Here is a 22016-nt window from a genome sequence, read left to right as displayed (position 1 = left end):
TCACAACTATAATAATAAAGCTGAAAGTACACACAATTTAAGCAGAAACACCAGTGTTTTTTATCGGAAATGAAAGAAACCATTGATCATAGCAACTGTCTGAGATTAGCAGGGAGCCACATTTTCAAACATCCTGCAGTAAACCCAGAGCAGATCCAGCTGGAAAGCAAGAGTGGAAATAAAACTCGAAAATTCATACCATGCTTTGAAGTCTGCTTCTTTCACAACCATGAGTCCTTGATTTGCCCCAACCATTCTGAGCTGCTCTTGCTTGCTGAATTTATTTTAAAAGAGAACACAAGCCACGAACTTGCATATAATCTTTAAAATGGACTCCAGCTTTTTGCAAGGATGGCTTGCTAGGGAATATGAATCCCAAAATACTTTCTCTCACACATGAAATCAGCCATCAATTCCCCTGACTCCAATCAGAATAGAAAGGCTTCCAACACTAAAACTGGAAACCACTCTTGGTTCTAGTAAGTACTGCTTTTTTTTTTCTTGTGTTCTTTCCTCAACCCATCCATGCACTTTACATTTTTAATTTCCATGTGCTATGATCTATCAAAAACAATTAATGCAGATAAAAGGATACTAACATGCCAGATGCTGGGAATGCCAGGATGGCAGCCTAATAATGTCTTCTTTTCCGTAAAGCCATCTGGGACTCCTGAAGTGGGCCATGTAACCACACTGAAGTAACTGCTACTCTGTTAAATCATCAGAAGAAAGAAAGCCAATGGTCTAGGTTGAGTAGAGCCTCAATCTCGCACAGGGCTCACTGTCACTGTCTGTCAATCTCATCTACCAACTGTGCCCCAGTAAGTGAGGACTCAGCCAGTTCTTCTGCTCAAATCCCGGGTGACTTCAGAATAGGATATGGCATCTTAGGCCAGTTGGACTATTAGATCCTTTCTCTGCTGATCACTATGGGATCAGTAGGAAAGAGATGCTCCCTATGACTGAGATCCAACAGTCCTTAGTATCTTCAGTGACCATAAGGAAGAATTAGCAAGGGCTAAGAAACATTCTTGGCCACAGAACAGTCGCAGTAACCAATCACTGAACTCTGTAGTAGTCTACATGCTGAGTTTCTGTCCACAAAACAAAAACTGAAGAAGAAAATACTCTGACTCACAGTGCCTGGTCTAGAATAATGTAGAATATAGAACCACAAATACTTATTTCTACCCCTATATCATCTGTTAAATGACAGGTTGGATGAATGGAAGATTGCTGAAGTCTTTTCCAGCTCTAACATATAAGATCATGGGGAGGAGGGGGTCTGAAGATCAGGAGCATTCACCTACTGATGGGGTTTTAATTCTGATTTATGGAGTAACTGTAAGCTGATGTTGCCCTAGATTAAACTTAATAAAAAGGATCTTCAGCAATCTTAGCATTGATACTTTGGTACACCTATAACAACCTCTCCTCCCTGTAATGCTCTCTCTTTCTCCCTCTGTGTACACTTCTGGTCTTGTCTGTCTGTCTTTTGATCTCTCTGCCACACAAATATATATACAATCAGAAATGTGTGCAAACCAGTGACAGAGAGAAACACACTGGGATGGGTTAGGCCCAAGGTCTACTCTGTCCTGTAATAGATTTTGACTGCAGAGCAGAGGTCACTGCTTAAACAGTACCCCCTTGAAAATAGTTGTAGGGTGAGAACAAGCGACCAAGAGCAGCCAGTGACAAAATGATCTGAGTTGACCTAAGAGGAGTACCCAGCAGGGGCTGATTCAGGGAAATGAAGTCCCTTCTGCTCTGACGCAGAAGAGGGAATATGAGTGACCTGGCCTAACTGAGAGATCTCTTCCACTCCAACAGATCCTGTACTATTAATATCTGCCAGCTGCAGGCCCAGAGCATCCCCCTGCTGAGATCAAAAGCGCCCCTATCTTAACTGGAACAAGGTCATCTGCACAGGGCTGTAAATGAGAGCCCTGGCTGGCTGCAGGGATGTCTATGGGGGAGGAGAAGTCAGGAGATGGGAGGTGCTCTCTCACGCTCCTTTAATCTCGGCTGACCAGCTGTTGCCCTCCCAGTGTTTGTAAAGTTGAGAGTTCTTTGTTTTTCTGTTGCAGCTCCCCACCACTCCCCACCCCTTATTAAATTTGTGGCTGGGTTGTTGCTTGGATTAAGAAGACCCACGTTCACTGCTTAAGATCATGGTATAATTCCCTTCATTGAGGTTTCATTCCACTATTGAGTTACACAGCTCCCAGGTAGGAGAGCCAAAGAAGGGAGAAGTGGACCCCAAAGGCCAAGGACTTTCCCAATATTGCTCCTGCTCCAGACCTTTGTGCCTTAAATTTTCCCTGTTTAGTTAAAATAATACATCATATGTGCAGTGCCAATTTGCAGCCTGCCCTTCACAAACTATCCCATTCATTTGGGAGAATGGAACTTTCAGGACTTATGCAAATTGACCAAAGTTACAAAATCACTCCCATCCCAGTGTGCCCAATGTGTTTTCTCCCTCACTGGTTTGCACACATTTCTTTCTTTTTCCTTTTTGGAGACAGTCTCACTCTGTTGCCCTGAGTAGAGTGCATTAGCATCATGGTAGTTCACGGCAACCTCAACTCCTGACTCAAATGATCCCCTTATCTCAGCCTCCCAAGTATCTGGAACTACAGGTGCTTGCCATTATGCACCGCTAATTTTTCTATATTTAGTAGAGACAGGGGTCTCATTCTTGCTCAGGCTAGTCTTGAACTCCTGAACTCAAGCAATCCTCCCATCTCAGCCTCCTAGAGTGCTAGGATTACAGGCATGAGCCACCAAGCCCAGCCTGCACACATTTCTGTAACAGGTATACCAAGTACCAGTGCTAAGATTTCCAAAGATCCTTTTTACTAAGTTTAATCTTAGGGCAACATCAGCTCACGGTCATTCTTCCCACTCTGTAAGTCAGAATTAAAACCCCACCAATGGTAAATGCTCCAGATCTTCAGACCCCACCCGCCCCCCACCATGATCTTATATGTTGGAGCTGGAAAAGACTTCAGAAATCTTCTATTCATCCAATCTGTCATTTAACAGAAGAAGAAACTGAGCCTAAAGTGATCAAAAGACCTGCCTAAGATACAGTTAATAATACAATGGCAAAGCTGATACAACAAATGCTTAAAACAACAACAAAGCAACACATGTATATATGACAAATATATGCTATTAATCATAGCAACTTAACAACCATTGCAATGTATTCGAATAGGTATAAATGTTCTAAGAAATTTTTACATTTTAATTTACTGGTGAGAAGCTTCATTATAGACTTTAAGAAAAAGATTTCTACAGCCTCTTTACCCGCTCAGCTATACAAGAAAAAGATCTAGAAAAACCAATTGTTTCCATTCTCCTTTGGATTTCGGAATAAGGCAAAGTTGTCTAAGGATAAGCTGGTAACTCTCCTTTTGCTATGGACACAAGTTTACCATTTTCTTGTAGTAGTTGCACTAGAACCCCAAAGCAATTTCTTTTGTATGTGTTTTGTTCCTCATCTTTGCTTAAGATATACCAGAAGCCAAGGCAAAGAAAAGTATTATTACTTATTGGTTTTCAAACAAGGAAGCAAGATATTCTCTTCTGTCTCCTCGGAGCTAACTATGTGTGTGTTTTTGTGTGTGTGTGTGTAATAATTTTTTTATTTCAAAATATTAAGGGGGTACAAATATTTTATGTTATATAGATGGATCGTTTCTTAGTGCTTGAGTACTGGCTATAGGTGTGCCCATCATCCAAATAGTGTTCACAGACCCGTCAGGCTGCTTTATTCCCCTTCTCCCACCCCATGTGTGTAATAATCATAACAAGTTTTAACGCTGTTCATGGGTTCTTTATGTGATTCTTATGATCTCTGTTCTTCTGAAGTATTTACTATGATACTCGTTCAGCACTTATTTACTGCCCACTATGTGCCTAGAACTCTGCTAGTCACTGAGGCACAACATGGATACAACGAGAATATGACATAGTCTGTATCCTTAAAAATATGCCAACTTAGTCAGAAAAACATGAAAGGTTGAATTGATTTTTCTAGACTTTTTCTTTGTATAGCTGAGCAGGTAGAGAGGACTCAGAGGAGAGAGAGAACGAGACAAGGAAGTTTCGTGGAAGAGGTAGTCTTTAAATAACCCTTGAAGGAGTGGATTTGGGAAGAGAAGAAGCAGTAGAAGTGAAAAAGAAAAACACTATTCTAGATAGGGTGAGCTGTCTCTGCAGAGGCATGGAGCCAAGAGTGAGGAGGGACAGGCAGAAGATAGGCACACTTGGTACGGGAGCATCACATAAGGTACTGGCAGAAACCAAGGTTGAATAGGAAAGAAAGGACAGACTCTGAAGGGTTAAGAGGCATTAACTCTATCTAGTGGTGTTCTGGAAACCGGTCCACCCAAAAAAAAAATTTTTTTTTTGATTTTTAGCATTCACTAATTTCCATGGTGTAAATACTTTCACCCTGGCTGATTTCAAGCTAAGGAATCCCTGAATATTTTTAAATCAGCTTACTGATTTTAGCCCATTCTCAGAAAAAACAATTCCCAGATTTCTGAGTAGGAGAGTGACACAGTAGAAAGAAGTCGGGCTTAGGAGGTGTAATTTAGCAATGGCAGAATGGAAATGGCAGAGGCTAGAGTTGGGAAGGCCATTCTGGATTTTATTAAAATAATCCAATGGGGAGTTAATAAGTCAGCTGATCACAACACAAATTACAAAAAAGAGGGACAGAGGAAAGATGTATGTGCAAAGAACTAAAGACTTGATGATGAATGAAGTTTGAGGAGGATGAAGTTGAGGAGAATCTAGATGATTCCAGTTTTTAGCCCAGTTGATGGGGGGGGATGATAACATATCACTGAATGTAGAAAGAGGGTACACAAAGCATTTTAATAAATGTCATTCGTTTTCACACTGAAAGACACCACCAAGAAGCAGAAGCGTGGTTCTTGCAGTTTCTGAGACCAAAAACCAGGGCTGATCCGCAGAAGACTGCCTGGGCAGTCAGTCAGGAGCTGTGCTAGGCCTAAAAGTCCCCTATATTCCATCATGAACAATTTTTAGAAAGTGGAAAGGGAAGAGAGGCCTGGAAGAGCTATGCACGTCTACCCAGGCCCCTAGCATTCTGCCTGAAAGCAATTAGACTACAATGAGAAGAAGTCAGAAATGTCAAGTAAGAACTTTCAATAAAACTAGAAACCACGCTCTGGCTTGCTGGTGTAATTCCCCCAGCTGCATAAAGCTTATTGCTATCAAAACCATAGCCAGCCTGACCTTTGCTAGCAGGGGATGGTGGAGAAAATTTTGCAGATTTACCAATGTGGAGATTTTTTCTTAATCTTTCTGTAAAGCTGATCAGGAATGCCATATCTCCAGCACATGAAACTGGGGTCCACTTTTAGTCAGTCCCAAGGAACTCTGCACAAACAAAGAGCTAAATTGCTAAATTCCCAGATTTCTGAGTAGGAGAGTGACACAGTAGAAAGAAGTCGGGAACCACTGGTAAAGCCAACCTTTGAGCATCAGTCTCAAAAACAAAGTCATTTAGCAGTTCACCAGCCCTCATACTAAGGACCTGAAACAATCCACAGAGGATTGACAAGTCTTCAGACGGAGCTCATTTATAGAGACAGGGCAAGAGACTCTCCAAATATAAGAGATCAGATGCTGGTAAAGGCGGCCAAGCCTAAATCACCAGGCTCCAGCTGGGTTCACTGGCCAGGGCCTATTAGCCATGCCTCCCAGCTCTCAACAGGAGGCAGAGAGGCAGTGGAGCTGTATGTCAGTGTCAAGTTTCAGCCTCTCTAGGATAGATCTCTTACCTTCAGACAGGGACAAATCATCAGCTGGAGACACCAGGTCTGCCTGAGAAGCCAGGGCTCCACTCAGATGGGTTGTAATTTGATTCGTCAAGATAACCTGTGAACAGACAGGGCGAAGGGAGCGGGAGGGAGAAGAGAAAGAGAGAAGACCAAATTAATTATTAGAGCTATCAAAAAGCAGACTGTGGTTTTAGGAGAAGACTGATAAATACATAGGTAGGAAAACCCAAGCTCTGACTTTCACCAACTTTATCGTTAGGCCAGAATATCTGGCAAGGCCTATCGGTCATTCAAAACTCAGAAAACCAAGGAAATAGGCTGACTTTTTTTGAGAGCTTAAAACAGTAATCAATTCTTTCTAAATGCTGAGTAAATTGGGACTGAGAGGTGTTACCATATTAGCTAAATAATAGAAAGCTAACCACAATTAAGATGCACACATACACAATTTATCAGACTTTAATTTTTAAAATTATATCCAAAACCTAAGATACTGCTGGTGCTGACTAAAAGTAATAACTTAAAATTTGGATATCTGTGGCTTCTTCACTTATTAACTCAAAAGTCAGAGTTTTATTTACAAATGTATAAAACAGGAATAAGATTCATCTCTAAAGAAATAACATTCTTCTTTTAAATTAGTTAAATTCTAACCAAAGTCCAAAGTCTCACTAAGAATTTAAAACACAAATTAACATCCTACCTATACAAAATAAGGTTCATAACATTTTAAATTTCTGGAAAGGCCTCTAAAACTACCTAATTTACATGGTCCACACAATATTTTCACATTTAGTACAGTTAAGAAACTATTCTTTTCCTAAACAATTCTCATTCATAAAATCTACCTTATTGTTTAGAAACTTAAAGGAAGAATAAATACGATTAACTTCTGGAAAATTATAACATGGTTAACACCACAATCATTTTCCGAGGTTTGGGTGTTCCCATCGTGGGTAGAAACTGCAAGCATCTTGGGTACTCAGAGGAAACGTCCCTTCTGAAAAGGGCACAGGCATTTGGTGCACAATTCAGTGCTTGAAATATGCATCTAGCCAGACTGTGTTGGTCTGAACCAAGAGCCAGCTACGGTTTTGTTGTCACCCTGATTTGAACAGAAATGAAAATCGTCTCCATTTTTTATTATCCAGCTTTTCAGCCACACCTCTGCCACTGTCTCTTGAATGGACCAGTGACACATTATAAATCCTGTACCAATGGCAGCTTAATTGAGGGCTGGGAGAGGAGAAGGATGGTAAGGTCAGGTAAAGAAACGAAGTACTCTATTAGCAAAGACAACATTTTAAGTTCTTTGTGTGTCCACTGGGCTCGTGAGTCTCCAGTTACTCTGCAGCGATGATTGGATATTGCAGGATTCCACTCAGTATTTGCTAATCTTATCCCTCATATTCTTTTTGTACTGCTACTTTTCATCTGGACCGATAAGAATCACATCAGATATGTCTCCAATTAAAATGGCTGGAAATGGTCAAGTAGCCTGCTCTTTTAAGAAACTGTTCATGTACAAGAGTATGAATAAGGACTTATGTACATTTCTCTCCTTATACTATAGGGTAGCTTTGGAGTTCACATAAGACCGGGTTCACATTCTGACTGTGACACTGTGTACCTTTGGGCTTCATTTATTCATAAGTAAAATAACATCTATCTTTTTAGAATTGTTATGAGAATTAAATGTGGTAATCAATGTAAGGTATTTAACATAGTGCCTGGCACACAGTAAATATTCAATAAATGGAAGCCATTGTTGTTATTGTTATTATTGTTATGATGACATATAGCTTAATAAATTAGTATATGCCACATGCTTCAGATAATGGGTTCTAATAATAGAACACTAAATCACAATTTTCTACATCAGCATATACTTTGGTACTTAATCATTTCCACCAATTTTAGTCCTTCCAAAATTTTATTTAATTGCAAAGAATTTGTGTAAAAATCTTAGTAAGAAAAGGTTAGTCATTATTTAAAGCAAGGCCAGTAAGATACTGACATTTCTCTGAAAATACTATGTGTTTTGTCTAGCGATGAACAAGACAATAATCTCTGTCCTAGTAAAAAATAATTATGAAACTTCTGAAAGATCTAAATATGTTAGCTCTAATTTTTATGTGATTCTTCTAAATGATGGCCTGGTGAAAATGACTAGAACTCCAATGATACGGTAAGAGCAACAAGAAAAAAAAAAATTACTGAACACCTACCATGCAAAGCATGTCACCATACACATGGGGAAAATCAAGAGGTAAAGGCACTGTATGTCTTCTCTAGAAACTTATTAAATTAAATAAGGCATTGACTAAAATATTTAGACCACTCTTTCTCAATTTTAATATTATTTCACTGGTCCTATAATGGAAACTTATACTGAGATGATGGTTTTATTGTACAGAACTAATGAAATGATAACCTGTAGAACCTAAAACCAAACCACAGACGTACTTCAAAAGATACCCACCCTCGTTTCCACTTCTGATGAATGAGTAGATGGGGAAGAAAACATTTTCACTCCCCAATGGCAAATGAACAAACTCGTAACTAGTTTTGCCAATAATCTCCCTTTTCATTATAAGTCTTGAAACCAAATCACCGATGGGATACACAGCAACCAAGCTCAGGGGATTGCTAATCATGTCATCTTACTGAATTGTTGTGGTTTTCTAAATTCGTGTTCAGCAAAATGATAGAGTGAAAATATTTCCAAAAGCATCAATTATAAATAATCACGACTTGGGCAGAAGCTTATAGATGTGTTTTCCTCTGAGGCAACCAGGACGCTTGAAAACTGTACTCATAAAATAACTTATAAAATACAAGTTACAAAAAGAGTCTTAATACTACCTGGTTTCCAAAAATTAATTCTGACAGACACTTCACAGGGGCTTTCCTGCTGCTTTGCTCCATTGGGAAGATTGAAGCTTCTGATGCTGGGTACTAAATTTGTGCAAGAGCAACTTACACAGTGCTAAGGACAAGGGCTTTGGAATCAGACCTGAGTTCAGATCTTGGGCTTTACCATGCACTAGCTGTGTGACATTGGGCAAGTTTCATAATCTCTCTGGGAATGATAATACTTAACTCACAGGGTTTCGAGGATTAAACTGGATAACGCGTATAAAGTCCTTAGCACAGTACCCGGCCTATGGTAAATGTTACTCCCATCATCATTAGTGATCCTTTGCTGATTTGTACCTTGCTTATTTGCATAGAAAACCCATGCCTGATTTCTTTTTGTACAGCACATAGCCCACTGGAGACAAAGAACAAATATTTGCTATTTATATGTTCAAAAGCAATAAAATTTTAACTGAAAGTACATCTGCTATTTTTGCCATTTCCCTAAAAGTATACCTTCTGAAAACATACAACATACCATCATTACCACCAACTACAATCCAAAGGCCAGAATGGGACTCTCGGACAAAAGGAAAGATATATATTTTTTTAATGGCATGGTTACATCTGAAGCCAGGAGTAGAATCCAGGTTAAAGCTTACTTTTCAGGAAGAACAGTATCCACCCACTGAGGGGAACAAGAAGCCCTGTAAATTGTAAAAAGTAACTACTGTCTCTACTCAACTTTATATATGGAGAGACCACTTACTCCCAAATCTTCCTTGCATTGCCTTCTTGGCTATAGGATGCTTAAAGAGGTACACTGTAATACAAAGAGTCCCTTATATAATGTTACATAGACCTTGAGTCCAATTTTTAATACTTTTCCCCAAGGCAAAATGGGGGGATTTCTCTCTTCAAAAACCATGCCCCAGAATTCCCAGTTTTCCCTCACATTATCTACCTTCTCTAAATGCGTCCTATTCAACCCTTCTGTGTACTGTGGTCCAACACCTACGCTCAGCTTAAGGCAACAATTAAGATCTCTAAAAAAGAAGGAAATTCAGGGTATAGATTCATAAGCATAGGTCCTGCTTTCACAGAGAACAGGACTGTTAAGCTGGAGAAAAGAGAAGGAGGGACAGGAACCAGTTAAAAATGAGATGAACTGGTAAAGCAGATGGCTAGAAATCAATGTGGTTTTGGTCAGAAGGCAGAGAGTCCTGGGCATGAAAACCAACACACATACAAACAAAAATATATGACTCATTTCCACTAAGTATTAAAAAACTAGTGTAAGACAGCCAATACCTTGAGATAATAGAGTAGAAAGAGAATGAGCTGGTCATTAGCCCTAAGGGTTAGGGGACTGGACAAATTGAGCCTGACTCTCTGCAGGTCTATGTGTCCAGTGCAGACCATCTGCCTTCACCTGACCCATCTTTGTTCGGCTAGGCTGTGACCAGACTACACCTGGCTACACACCCTACCACCCTACCACACCTTACTCAAGCTTACTGCTCCTGGTCCAGAATACATTCTGCCTTAAGGGGCCACTATATATATCTATATCTAGTCTGTTCCACCCTACACCAAAGGATTAGAAATATCTTTGTAGGGGCCTCCATGAGTAGCCATTTTGTACACTGGGGCCTACCATGAGTTTTGTAATATAGTGCACAGAGAGAAAATGGGACAGCCCTGGAGAAATTAGAACAGAGAATTGCTAGGCCTGAGGGAGTTTGTGGTCAACCAGGGATAGAATAGTTTAGAATGTGATATCTGGCTGTGTTTGGTCAGCAGACGAGATATTCATGATCAGTAAAACAATAACTCAGTATTTATAAGTCAGATTTTTTTTAAAGACCCAAGAATATGACAAATGCCATCATTTATCTTTCTGTAGGGGCAAGTGACAGGCAAATTTTGTAATCCCTACCTTCCACCAAGTGAACTAGAGTCACCTGCCTGAGATCACTAGTACGGATGAGAAGAGGGCCATGCAGGCCTCCCTGCCTACTCTCCTTGCTAAGGCAACATGGGGTAGAGTAGAGGACAGAGCACCTATTATCCCAGACCCACTGACAGGTGACTTCTCCAGGTCTTAATGTCCTGGTCTAGAGAATTCAATCTAAAAGTAATGAACAAAGGGAACTCATGTCCAGAAATACACTGAAAGATGGTCAAAATGCTACATTGTAACAAACCCAGTCTTGTGACAAGAGTCCTTCCACCAAGTAAACTAGAGTCAGTCAGGCAGGTGACTCTAGTACACCTGTAAAAGGTAGGGGTTCAAAAATTGCCTCTGACACTAATAAATAACCATAAATCAAGTAGGCAAATAGCTTCAGCTTCTATAAGTCAAGTAGATGAGACAATCTTACATGAATTCTGTCAATCTTTTTGGTGGTTTTCAGAGGCCCCTGCTACATGTGGCTTATCATTTCCAGGGAAGTTTGGAAATCAAATCTCTTCAGGGAACTCACGTCTATATGCAACAGAATGAAAGGGGTAGGCGAGGCTAGAGGAATCATGAAGCAACCTCAGGCCTCTCGGGGGCATTTCTATACCCATAAAAACACCTGCAGGAGGAAGATCTCCTGCCCACTCCCTGGCAGAAACCAACCACAATCTAACACAGAGCACCAGAAAAGTTTCAAAATCACTTTAACTGGGCCAGGATGGCTAGGTGCAGTAATTGTCCTGATATGTGCAGCTCCCAAGTCAACAGGCAGCCCCTGGATACCCTGGGCAGCTAAAGAAAGAGCAGCAAGAAGAGAATGTAGGTGGCTGACTCTATTCACCAACTGCCTGGTGCTAAATCTAGCACTTTCAAAGTAACTAGGCTCTGCCTTTCATCAGGTCTGAGGGCATAGTTAATCTTTTTTCTTTTTGCACTAAAAATGGTCTATCTGCTTAAGGCACAGTTTTTAAAATGTTACTTCTGGTGTCTGAAATGATCCTAATTGCCACATATGACAGTGACCTAGCCTTTCTATCCAAACAAGTGAGAAATTCCAAGTTTTAATCCTGGCTGTTAAGGGTTCCTGAATGCCTTGCTTTTTAAGGAGACAGAGGCTGGAACTTTCCTGTGAGAAACTGTTCGGGTCCATTGAGTTCTTTCATCACCAAGGCTTGAGAGAAAGGCCCTGGAGTGGTTTTCCTCATACTGTTCTCTTGCTCCTGAACCATGACAGTGTCTGCCCCAACCTGTCTGCTGTACTAGGAGCCGGGGGCCAGAGGGAGACAGGAAAGAGAGAGTTGGAGGAAGCACAGAGGGCGAAGGCGGAGGGGAAAAAGTGAGAAAAGCAGGTAGGTCCCCCCAAAGCAGGTCTGGAGGCCACACTCCCAGACTCATGCCTCCACCCATGCCATCCCCTTCCCGTCTACTTCCAGGTTGGAAAGAGATATCCAATATTTGTTGTGAGGAAAAATCAAATAAAATATTCTGGAGTTTGAATGTCACAAAAACAAATCTGGTTTTACTATTCACTAGCTTAGTTTTGCCAAGCTCTGGAAAATTATAAATCATTCCATGATGGAAAAATTTTTTTTTTAGCTTCAGCTCAGAGAAATCCACTGTCAGTTCTAGGATAAAACATGGATAAGGTTTTAGTATTCTAGCCTGCTACTTCCATCTTGAAGGACCGCATGACAATTGTTTTCTGGGAAAATCTGAAAGGCTATAGGGGATTTTCCTTTTGAAATATTTGTAGTAAAAGGAGCAAACTTCAATTTGGCTTGAAAAAAACCAGATGTGGGAGTAGGGCAGCCTTTTTTTCTGGCTCTGTCACTAACCTGTTGTGTAGTTCTGAGAAATGCTCCTAACCCTTCTGTACCTTAAAGTGGTGAGTCCACAAAAGATATGAAAAGAATGAACGTATTATGACTGTTAATGTAGCAGCTGCTAAGAAAAAATGTTTCATATGTTTCAACTCCCATTAGTGTTAGTGTCGTACTCGAAATTCCACCATTGTCACTGATTCTCACCATTTGCAACCTTAAGAAATCTATTCTACACAGAACCAATTGTCAGTGGCTGAGGAAGAGAGGAGGAAAAAAAGAATGAGGTAGACAACTTGAAATAATTTGTGCTTATGGTAAGAATATTTTCAATCTTAATAAAATCCATACGTCTTATTATCAACCCTGAGGAAAAATCTCTTCTGTAGATTTCACTGTGAAATTCATAGCCAAAGCTAGAGAAACACTCTGCCCAGCAGGAGGGCCCCTAAAGAAGAGAGTGGCTCAGTCTAAGGAAATGCAGATAGAGGAAGTGAAAAGAATCTCCTCAGCTTTGTGCAAACGCACACTCACTCGATCACAGAGGGGACTGATAACAGCAGTGCTTCCACATTATTGCAGCCATTGCCTCCACCACTGAGTCCAGAGGATATGAACTGAGATAGAATTATGTCTGCCATTTGGCCAAAATAAACACACGAGATAACTGCGTTTATCGTAAGGCAGCTTTCTCTTTGACCTGCTTCTCCGGGGTGGGGCGGCGGGGGGAATACACAGGGGGATGCAGTGGAAACTGGACCAGCAGCTACCATACTGTGGACACAGATGTGGAGAGCTGCCAGCATGCTGTTCCACTTGCCCAATGGGCCTGTGCTGGTTTCGGGTCTCGGATGAGGCGGACAGTTGTAAGGAGGCCACGAATAGCAAGCTAGTGTGCTGTTTCTATGTTCAGCCCAAACCCGGTGGCATCCTATCAGTGATCTTGGGCCTACTGCAGGAAATAACATATGCCATTGGTGAACTGCGACAGTGTAGCCACAGGGGCTTCCAACGGTGTATTCACTATGTGGAATTTTGCAGTTAGCACGTGGCCAAGAAAGTCTCCTGCCAACCAGCGCCTGGAAGAACGAGGCCAATTGTCAGATGCCTCCAAGGTTCATGTGGATGTGGAAGAAACTATCCTACCAGGCTTCAGCTGCACTGTATGTTTTCTGTGGCCAATTTGCTTTTGTGTGAAGTTCGTTTGGTTGTCCTCACCTACTTCCTCACCACTGCCCACTGAGCTCCACAGAAAGGCAGGAAAGGTGAATTTCCAACAGCTCCCCGAGTTTCTGCTGACCTTTTTAGGTGTTTTTGTTACTTAATGGTGCTTTCTATTCATGTGTAGCCTGGGCTCTGGGGATTCCCCTCCCTATGATTTGCAAGGAGGACTAGAAAGACACAGCTTGGTGATCAGTCCATTACAGACGGCTGGTACTAACTGATTTCCCCTCCTTAGACTCATTTAAGACCAAGGAAACAGTTCTGTTGAGTTACTTGCTCCCTGGGGGTCTGAAAATATGGCTTGTGGGGGAGTCCAACCTGATAAACACCAACGTTGATACCCTCCAGCCCCAGCTACAATTATAGTGGCTTATGGCAGAGAGGAGCTGAAGCTCTGGGGAGCCTCTGGTCTCACCCAGCCACGGAGAAACCTCCGGTGGAGGATGAGCCAATTGTGATCTGACTCCTTGTACCTCTATGTACCTTGTACCTCCTATGTACCTCAGCACAAATGGCATCCTAACCACCCAGGGCTGTCCAAACTCAGTGACTGGACAGGTGCAGCCAATTCTATCCCCAGAGTGAATCTATAGCATAAAATGGGAGCAAAAGTCACTCACTATCTGTTCAAAAGGAGGTCAAAAGGTCGGAAAGAACAAATTTCCAAGTCCACAGCCTCATCAGATATGCTCTTGAACAAAAATTATTTATTTAATGTCCTCAAGGAAAGGATATTGTGTGAAGTGTTAGTTTTAAAAGTGTGTGTGGCAGGGGGAGTTGAAGCAATGCTGTCCATACTTAAATAAATGACATCAATATAGACAAACAATAATAACCTACAATTAAACAGAGTCAACACAGGAGAGACATAAGAAGAGTAGGTCCAAAACAAATACATTAAAATAGCTAAATATTTACATGGTGAGGAGCAGGCTTCCTTCCACAGTGATGTCTTTGGATTGGAGATCTTCCATCATGGTCACTAATAAGCAAACTTCCAATCATGTGCTATGAGCCCATTAAAACAGATGTCCTGGCCAAGGGCAGATCATACTTGAGGCGCAAGCCCTAATGCCAGATGACAAACAGGTTTTTAGTCTCTGACACTCACTCTAGTGGCTTGGAAATGGCCACCGGGAACATTGCCCCAAGAGGAAATGTGAGGCTGTGTCAGGCCTCAGAGTTACTAGAGGGGATGGTGAGGCATGTGTTCTGCACATTGGCTAAACTTGCCCAATATAACTGCACGTGGGTGCTAGCCTGTATTTTCTCCTCCTCACTTTCAGGTAGCTATTTGTCATCTCTCATCTGATGTCATTAACAAGAATAACAAGACCATTTTACATGTGTATGATACTTTATGCTTTTCAGAGTATGTTCGCAGAATGGTCTTTGCTGATCTTCACTGCAGAGTGAGGGGAGCTGAGAACTAACGGAAGCAGCTGTCGTGTGCTGGGAGGATGTGCTCTGGAGTCAGACCTCTGGGCTTCCATCGCAGCTCCACCACCTACTAGCTGTAGATTACCTATGCCACACCTACTCAGGTAGATCATTTAATCTCTCCATGCCTCACTTTCTTCAACTGTATAATTGATACAGCAATCACATCTATTTGAGGATAAATGAGTTAGCATAAAAAGCTAACTAATAGGTGCCTAACAAATATTACCTTTTTACTCATTATTCAATCTACTTCCAGTGGGAAAATTGAGTTTTTTGACATTCTCATTCTAATCTCTATAATTCTCATAGTTTACCCACTTTGTCTCTTATTCCCACCACAAATGCCCCAGTCTGAAATAGCCTCCTCTACACTTCTTTAAGTTTCCATCTTTCAGGGGCCAATTCAAATCCCAACACTTCCATGAAATCTTTCCTAACTAATCTAGCCCCAACTGATCTCTCAGTTCTTCATACTACTTTAGAATCAGTACCAAGTAATTTAGTACAAGAATTTTTCTCTAATTATGCCATGTATGTAAATCTTCTCCCTCAACCTACAGTGCAAATTTCATGAGACTGTATGGAGATTGTATGTATTTATGCATCCCTGACCTCATTATGAAGGAATAAATGGAGAAGAGAGGAAATTAACATTCATTCAGCACTTCCCCTGTATCAGACCCTGTACCAACTGCTTGATACATTGGCTCATTTCATCCTCACAACTCAGTGAGGTAAACATTATTGTCCTAGTTTTGAAAATGAGGAAACAGATTCAGAGAAATTGAGAAATTTTCTGAGATTGAATAGCTAGCACATGGGAGAGTCAGACTCTAACCATGTCTGCCAAGTTCTCTAGCCTACACTGGTCCTACCACATAAAAATTTCTCAACATGAAAATCCATGGCCTCATGACTATTTTTGGATTAATTTCTTCAGAGCAAGGCATTTGCTGATATCAGACTGACCAAGTCACATGTTTTGTTCAACACAAAATCACATATAAAGAATTTAAGTATATGAAATCACATATAAAGAATTTATTTAAGTATATATAAAACAAATTTGCAGCAGCAAGAAGAAACCAGTCAACTGTTAGAATTCTATTTGGTAGAGTTGGAAACATTGAGTCTTCGGGCTGGGAGGAACCATGCTCCAGTAGGTATGGCGAGGGAAAGACACATACTCCCGGATTCTATTTCGGTCTTGGCCACTAACCACTCTGCTAATATTTTCACTTCTGCTAAAATGTGATGATGAGAGTTTCAGAAGAAAGGTTGCCACATATGAACAGAATAAGAACAGGCAGTTAGCTGGTTAAGTGTGGTATACCCATAAACAACATTGGGATCTGTAATAGAGTTCACAGCTGGGACAAATTCCATTTGAGCATTTGTCGTCCAAGCTTCACTTCAACCCACAGAGAGCACTGGGTCTGGAACAATCCTTAAGTGTAAATGATAATAGTATCTATGTTTTTAAACACTCTACAGAGGCTATCTTTAGTTTACTTAGGATCCATTTGAACCATTTAAGAAATTTGTTCTTGTTTTCCTACTTGAAATGATGTTCATATTTACTTTTCAGAATGGTTACTCCGTGCAATGGTAGGGCTAAATAAGAAAAAATTAATTCTTGATATATTTGGAAATCAACTCATGAAGTGTATTAGTGCTTCTGCATCCAATGGAGCCCCTGGCTTTATGGTGAAGACACAGCTGGGACAGAGGTGGTAGGGGCAGAAGTTTGTCCTCGATCTTTGAAGTCAAGAGTCCAGGCTGTTTAACAATTGGTAACTGAGGAGGGTTTATGGCTGTTCCTGCAATCCTTTAAGGTGCACCACAATCCCTTTGAAAAAAGGGATACAACCTGTGAGCAGTGACTATCCATTTCTCCATAGCTAAAGTCTCACTGAATTTGGAATCCGGGCGCCGTAAGCAAGTCTTGTGGACTTCCTGCTCCCATCGAGGCCTGGAAAAGGATCACTGCTGAGTACAGATGCCCAGCTGCTTTGGAATCAGAGGACAGGCAAGCTCTTTTCTGCTTGGTTATTGACAACACAGTGTTCCTTCTCATGGACTCCTCCTGCCCTCCCCAGGACCACACTGAAATGACTAAATTTGCCTGTTGCTCTAGTGAATCCAGTCAAATAAGTCAATTCTCTTTAAGTTTGTGGTCTCAACTCCTTGTTGGTTTATTGCAAAATTAAAGGGCACACAGAGTAGAACCATCAATCAGTAACCAGCAGAGGAATAAGCTCTTTGTGGAATGTACTGAGAAGCAGGAAAGAAGAAAAATGAAAAGAAACCTCATGAAATGGTCATTTGTTAGGAGAACAGAGGGGAAAAAAATCTCCATTTCACATGCAACATCATTTAGGAAAAGTCTTATTAAAGGTTTCCTATCTCACCAGGAGAGCAAGCACAGGAACACAAACAAAAATCCCTCAAAATCCTCTACCATTTATTAGTGCTGGTTTCTTATGGGGTTTGCTGTATTCCATAGACACAGCCAGAGATTATGGGGCCAAAGGGCTGGAACAGTGACTCAGCAGGCTAGGGAGGAGATGAGAAGCCACTATTGTTTTTTATAAAACAAACAAACAAACAAACACAACTGGCTCCTTCAGCCCTCTACTCCAAGTTTGATCTTCCCTTAGCATCCCTTTATTTAAAGTTAAAGCACTCGTCCCACGTTTTATTTGGAATTTTTAATAAATGCTATTTGATGTGGGTGAAAATTGAAGAGCAATATATAGTTTAGGGGAAGAAAACTAACATTTACTGAGGACTCACTGGATACCAAACACCAGCTCAGTGCCTTATTTACATATCTCCTTTAATCCTCATCACAACTCTATGGGCAAGCTGACATTATTCCTCCACTTTAAGGATTAAGGTATTAAGTGACTTGCCTAGCCTATAGCAAGCAGCAACATCAATGTGACTTCAAAATCACTGCTTTCAACTACTTCAACCATTTCCAGCATGGCTCCAGGAAAACTATTGTCTGGCATTCTAAATCCCGCTGGAAGAAATGAAATAAGAAGTATTGGAAATAGTATAATGGTAACTAACTAACCCTGTGTCTACCTTATACATTTTTTTCTCCAGATAAGTTTCTTCTCCAGAACAACTAGTATTCTTGCCCATTTCACAGGAGATAAAAGCAAGGTGCCAAGAGGTATAGGAAATTGCTTGCACTGGTAGTCAGAAGATCCATCAAAACACAACATGGCTCTGATTCTCACCTGTGGCAAGATGTAGCCTTTGAAATAATACGGTAATGGGGAAGAATTCTTTACTTTGCTTTAGAATAATGAAGGCGGTATCTATCTATATAAAATACACACACATATATGAATATAAAATTCTCATCTGAACCTCCTTATCACTGGCAATAAGGTACATATTACATCTCTTGCCACATCAGAGGGAAAGTGACTTGCCTAAAGTCTACAGCATATAAATGGACTCAAACCCAGGTCTGACTCCATACCTCATGGTCTTCATATTCCTTGATCCTGAAGGGGAATACACCTCCCAGAGAGAGGCAGACTGTTGGTAAAGGAATAACCCTTTAAAGCTGGGTCTTAACGGCATTCTGAAACATGGATAAGCTGCTTGTAAGTTGTGATGTCCAGTGGAACTGGATCTTGGCTTCACTTTTTTCTCTACGTAGGTCTTGTCTACTAATAACATTAGAACCTACTGTCTCTGAGGGTGGTCATCTGCTACAATATGAGGCTCACTGTAAGTGCTGATTATGGTTTATTAGAAATGGTTCCCTTCATTAATTCAGCCAAGGAGTTCCCAAGGACAGGGGAAGTAAGAAGTGGGAGAAAGCCATATCTGGATCTAGGCAGGTTCAAGGTAAGACTGCGAGGAGGTTAAAGAGTAAAGTTTATATTTACAGCTTCCCTCCCCAACACCCACCACATTCTCTGTGCCCTGAGTACCCCATGGGCTTTGTACCCTCATTTGTCCCAGTGCAGCTGAAGTGGGACCCCCTCCCAGAACTCCTTTTCCCAGCCAGTACCACAGTACCACTTTGAAGGGCTTTGAGAGCCCAAGGCTCCATCCTTGTACTATCTACTTACTCTTAAATCTACAGTCCTTTCTTCTCTTCCCTCTTTTGACCAACTATATCCTTAATAAGTTTACTGTTGACTTTTGCCACAGAGCTTTGTGTTTGTGTCAGAAAGGGCCCCTCGTAACATACCAATTGCTCTAAAGCAGTGACTCTGAAGTGGTGGAGATGGGTTTTGAATCTACTTCTTCTGACTATAGTCCCATATTAATCCCCCTATACATTCTTTTCCTTCCTCTTTTGAGATAAAAAAAATATGGCTGTATATATGACTGACAGACTCCCTTATAAATATTTGAAGCATGGTTGAAATATAAGCCAAATACATGACAAAACAAAATTACTCAAGTAATTTATTTCTGATTAAAATCAGAATGTTAATAAAATATTTATTAAATACAAATTATGGTTAAAACAAAGCAAAATATGACATTTTCTGTTAAAAAAAAAAGAAGTAAAATGAGCATGTGAATGAACTATAATGAAAGGGAGCAAATAGTTCTTGTCCTAGGAGAGGTGAAAAGAGAGATTTAGAGGAGCCTAGGAGATGGGAAGAGATGACTTCTCACTGGGGGACTCAGGGAAGGTGCCATTTGATCTGGACCTTGAAAGAAGGGCAGAATTTGGATGTTGAGAGTTATGTGGAAGGTCACTCCAAATGGCAGGAGATGCCCCCAAATTATAAGAATTTGGATCTGCAGAATATTTCAGAGGAGGACCTTAAACTGTGGAATACTAGAAGTCACAAACAAGGTGACCAACCTGTCTCTTTCTACAATAACAGACCAGGCATTTATACCAGGGATTCATCTGTCTCTAAAAGGAACTCTTTGAAAGTATGGAAACAGGCTGTCAGCTGAGAGACCCTGGGGAGGACGTCCTTCCCCTCTTCATCCTCCTCTTACACCTGCATGGCCCAACCTTTCAGGAAGGAGAAGCAAGGTGTCTCTACATTCTCCTGCCACTGAAGTTGGTTCTCACAGGACAGGTTCTTACAGTAAAAAATACACAAACAAACAAAAAACCTGTCAGCTAAGAGAGTTCAAGGATGTGTGTGTATGGAGATTTAGTTTCAAACTGTATTTAGAAGCTAAATTCTGCTAAAACACATCAAAGGGTAACAGGCCCCATTACAGAGGAAAGGAAAGGCCCTAATTCATATGCAAGAGAGTTTAGGAAAAATCTTTATGAAAGACTTCTTAGCAAACCAGGGGAGTAAAAACTAAAACAAAACAACAACCAAAAAGTCCTCAAAAGACGGTGTCATCAGTGCCTGTCCCGGAAGATTTCCTACAATTTCTCCATAGGCAGAAGAGATCCTGTTAGACTTCAGGCTTTCCTACCCTGGAGAAAGGAGGCATTATAAACCAAAGCAGAGGCACCTTATTTGTTCCACTATTTTTTTTTAAAAAAAGAATTCCATTTTCTCTGCCAGTTACTTTCCAACATGACTGAAAAGAAAGGTTTCTACTTTGCCATTTATGTTTTCAAAGCCAACAGCAAAGCTCAACTTGAGGCTCAAAAAAAAAATTTTTTTTTAATCAATACAACTATAATAATCTTACTTTCATATAAATTTAGTCGGTTATTAGATAGTACATGGGGGTCACAGAGAAGCGCCTGACTCTAACACAGACTTGGAACTGAGGAAAATAAATGGCCTTCTAGAGTTCCAGCACTCACTGGCTCAGGACAAAATCACACAACAAAAGGACAGAAAATGTGCCCCATTAGATAATGGACCTAGGCGACGATCATCAATGGATGCTAAAACCAGTAGGTGAAAAGCTGACGGAGATCTTGGTCATGGGAAGATCAAGCTGCCACCACCTGAACCCACTGATCGATTTAATCACCATCAAAGGCGTTTCAGTCAGCTATTACTGCCGTGTGACAGATAAAATGAGAAGTACTAGCACCACCAATAGAGTATTTTTGTCAACCCCCCCGCTGCCACACACACAAAACAAAAAAGCCCACCTAAATCCTAATCTAATCAAACTTCTAGCTATAACCACCAGTTTACAGGAAACAGGAGATCTAGAAGAACAAGTTAAGAAAACACAATGAGGAAGCCATCGGCCAAATCTAGAACATGGGGCATTCTACATCCACTTTCTCAAAAAAATCAATGTCATAAATAAAGAGACAGTAGGGAAATGTCATAGAATAAAAGAAAATTAGGGGATATAACAATCAAATGCAATTTGTGGACCTTACTTAGGTCCTTATTCAAACTAACCAACTGTAAAAAGATATCTTTGAGACAATCGGAAATTTGAATATGGGCTGGGTATTACATGATATTAATGAATTGTTAATTTTGTTAGGTGTGGTGAAGGCATGGCAATTATGGTTTCATATGCCTTCTTGATTCAAAGATGGGGATGGGTGGAAAAAATGTGTGTTCCAGAGAGGAAGCGACAAAGTAAATGTAATCATGGTATATTCTGTAGCTCTGTGATGAATATTTACATTGACACAGTAAATAGTAACTAAATATAAATATATAACCATACTGTAAAAAAAGAAGGGGAGTAGTCAAACTGAAGGGGAATGGTGTAATGTAAGTGCTCAATGGTTGTCTTCCATAGAAAACATAAGATACTGTCTAAAATAGAAAAATTAAGATATAGCAATTCAAGCATATCTGTTAAAAATGTGGGGGTAACTAGCAAAATCAACAATAAAAGATTTGAAGGTAGCTGCTGCCAGAGAATAAGAAGCAGAGGGAAGTGGGAAAATTCAGCAGGGAACTGTTGTTTTTCAGTTTAAATATTATACTATTA

The 22016-nt window shown here is 40.6% G+C and overlaps 1 protein-coding gene across 1 annotated transcript in view; it reads right to left on the bottom strand.

Annotated features, from left to right (window-relative positions):
* Positions 1-22016, bottom strand: part of RAD51B (RAD51 paralog B) — a 540789-nt gene that overhangs the window by 161380 nt on the left and 357393 nt on the right. The window contains exon 4 of the mRNA XM_012656278.1: positions 5829-5925. Within this exon, the coding sequence (XP_012511732.1) occupies positions 5829-5925 (97 nt within the window). The remainder of the gene's footprint in view (positions 1-5828; positions 5926-22016) is intronic.

The sequence above is a fragment of the Propithecus coquereli genome, unplaced genomic scaffold (genome assembly GCF_000956105.1).
Source record: "Propithecus coquereli isolate 6110/MARCELLA unplaced genomic scaffold, Pcoq_1.0 Scaffold5, whole genome shotgun sequence".
In the NCBI taxonomy this organism is placed as follows: Eukaryota; Metazoa; Chordata; class Mammalia; order Primates; family Indriidae; genus Propithecus; species Propithecus coquereli.
Note: the sequence above shows the minus strand (reverse complement) of the source record. Positions and strands in the feature narration are given on the sequence as shown.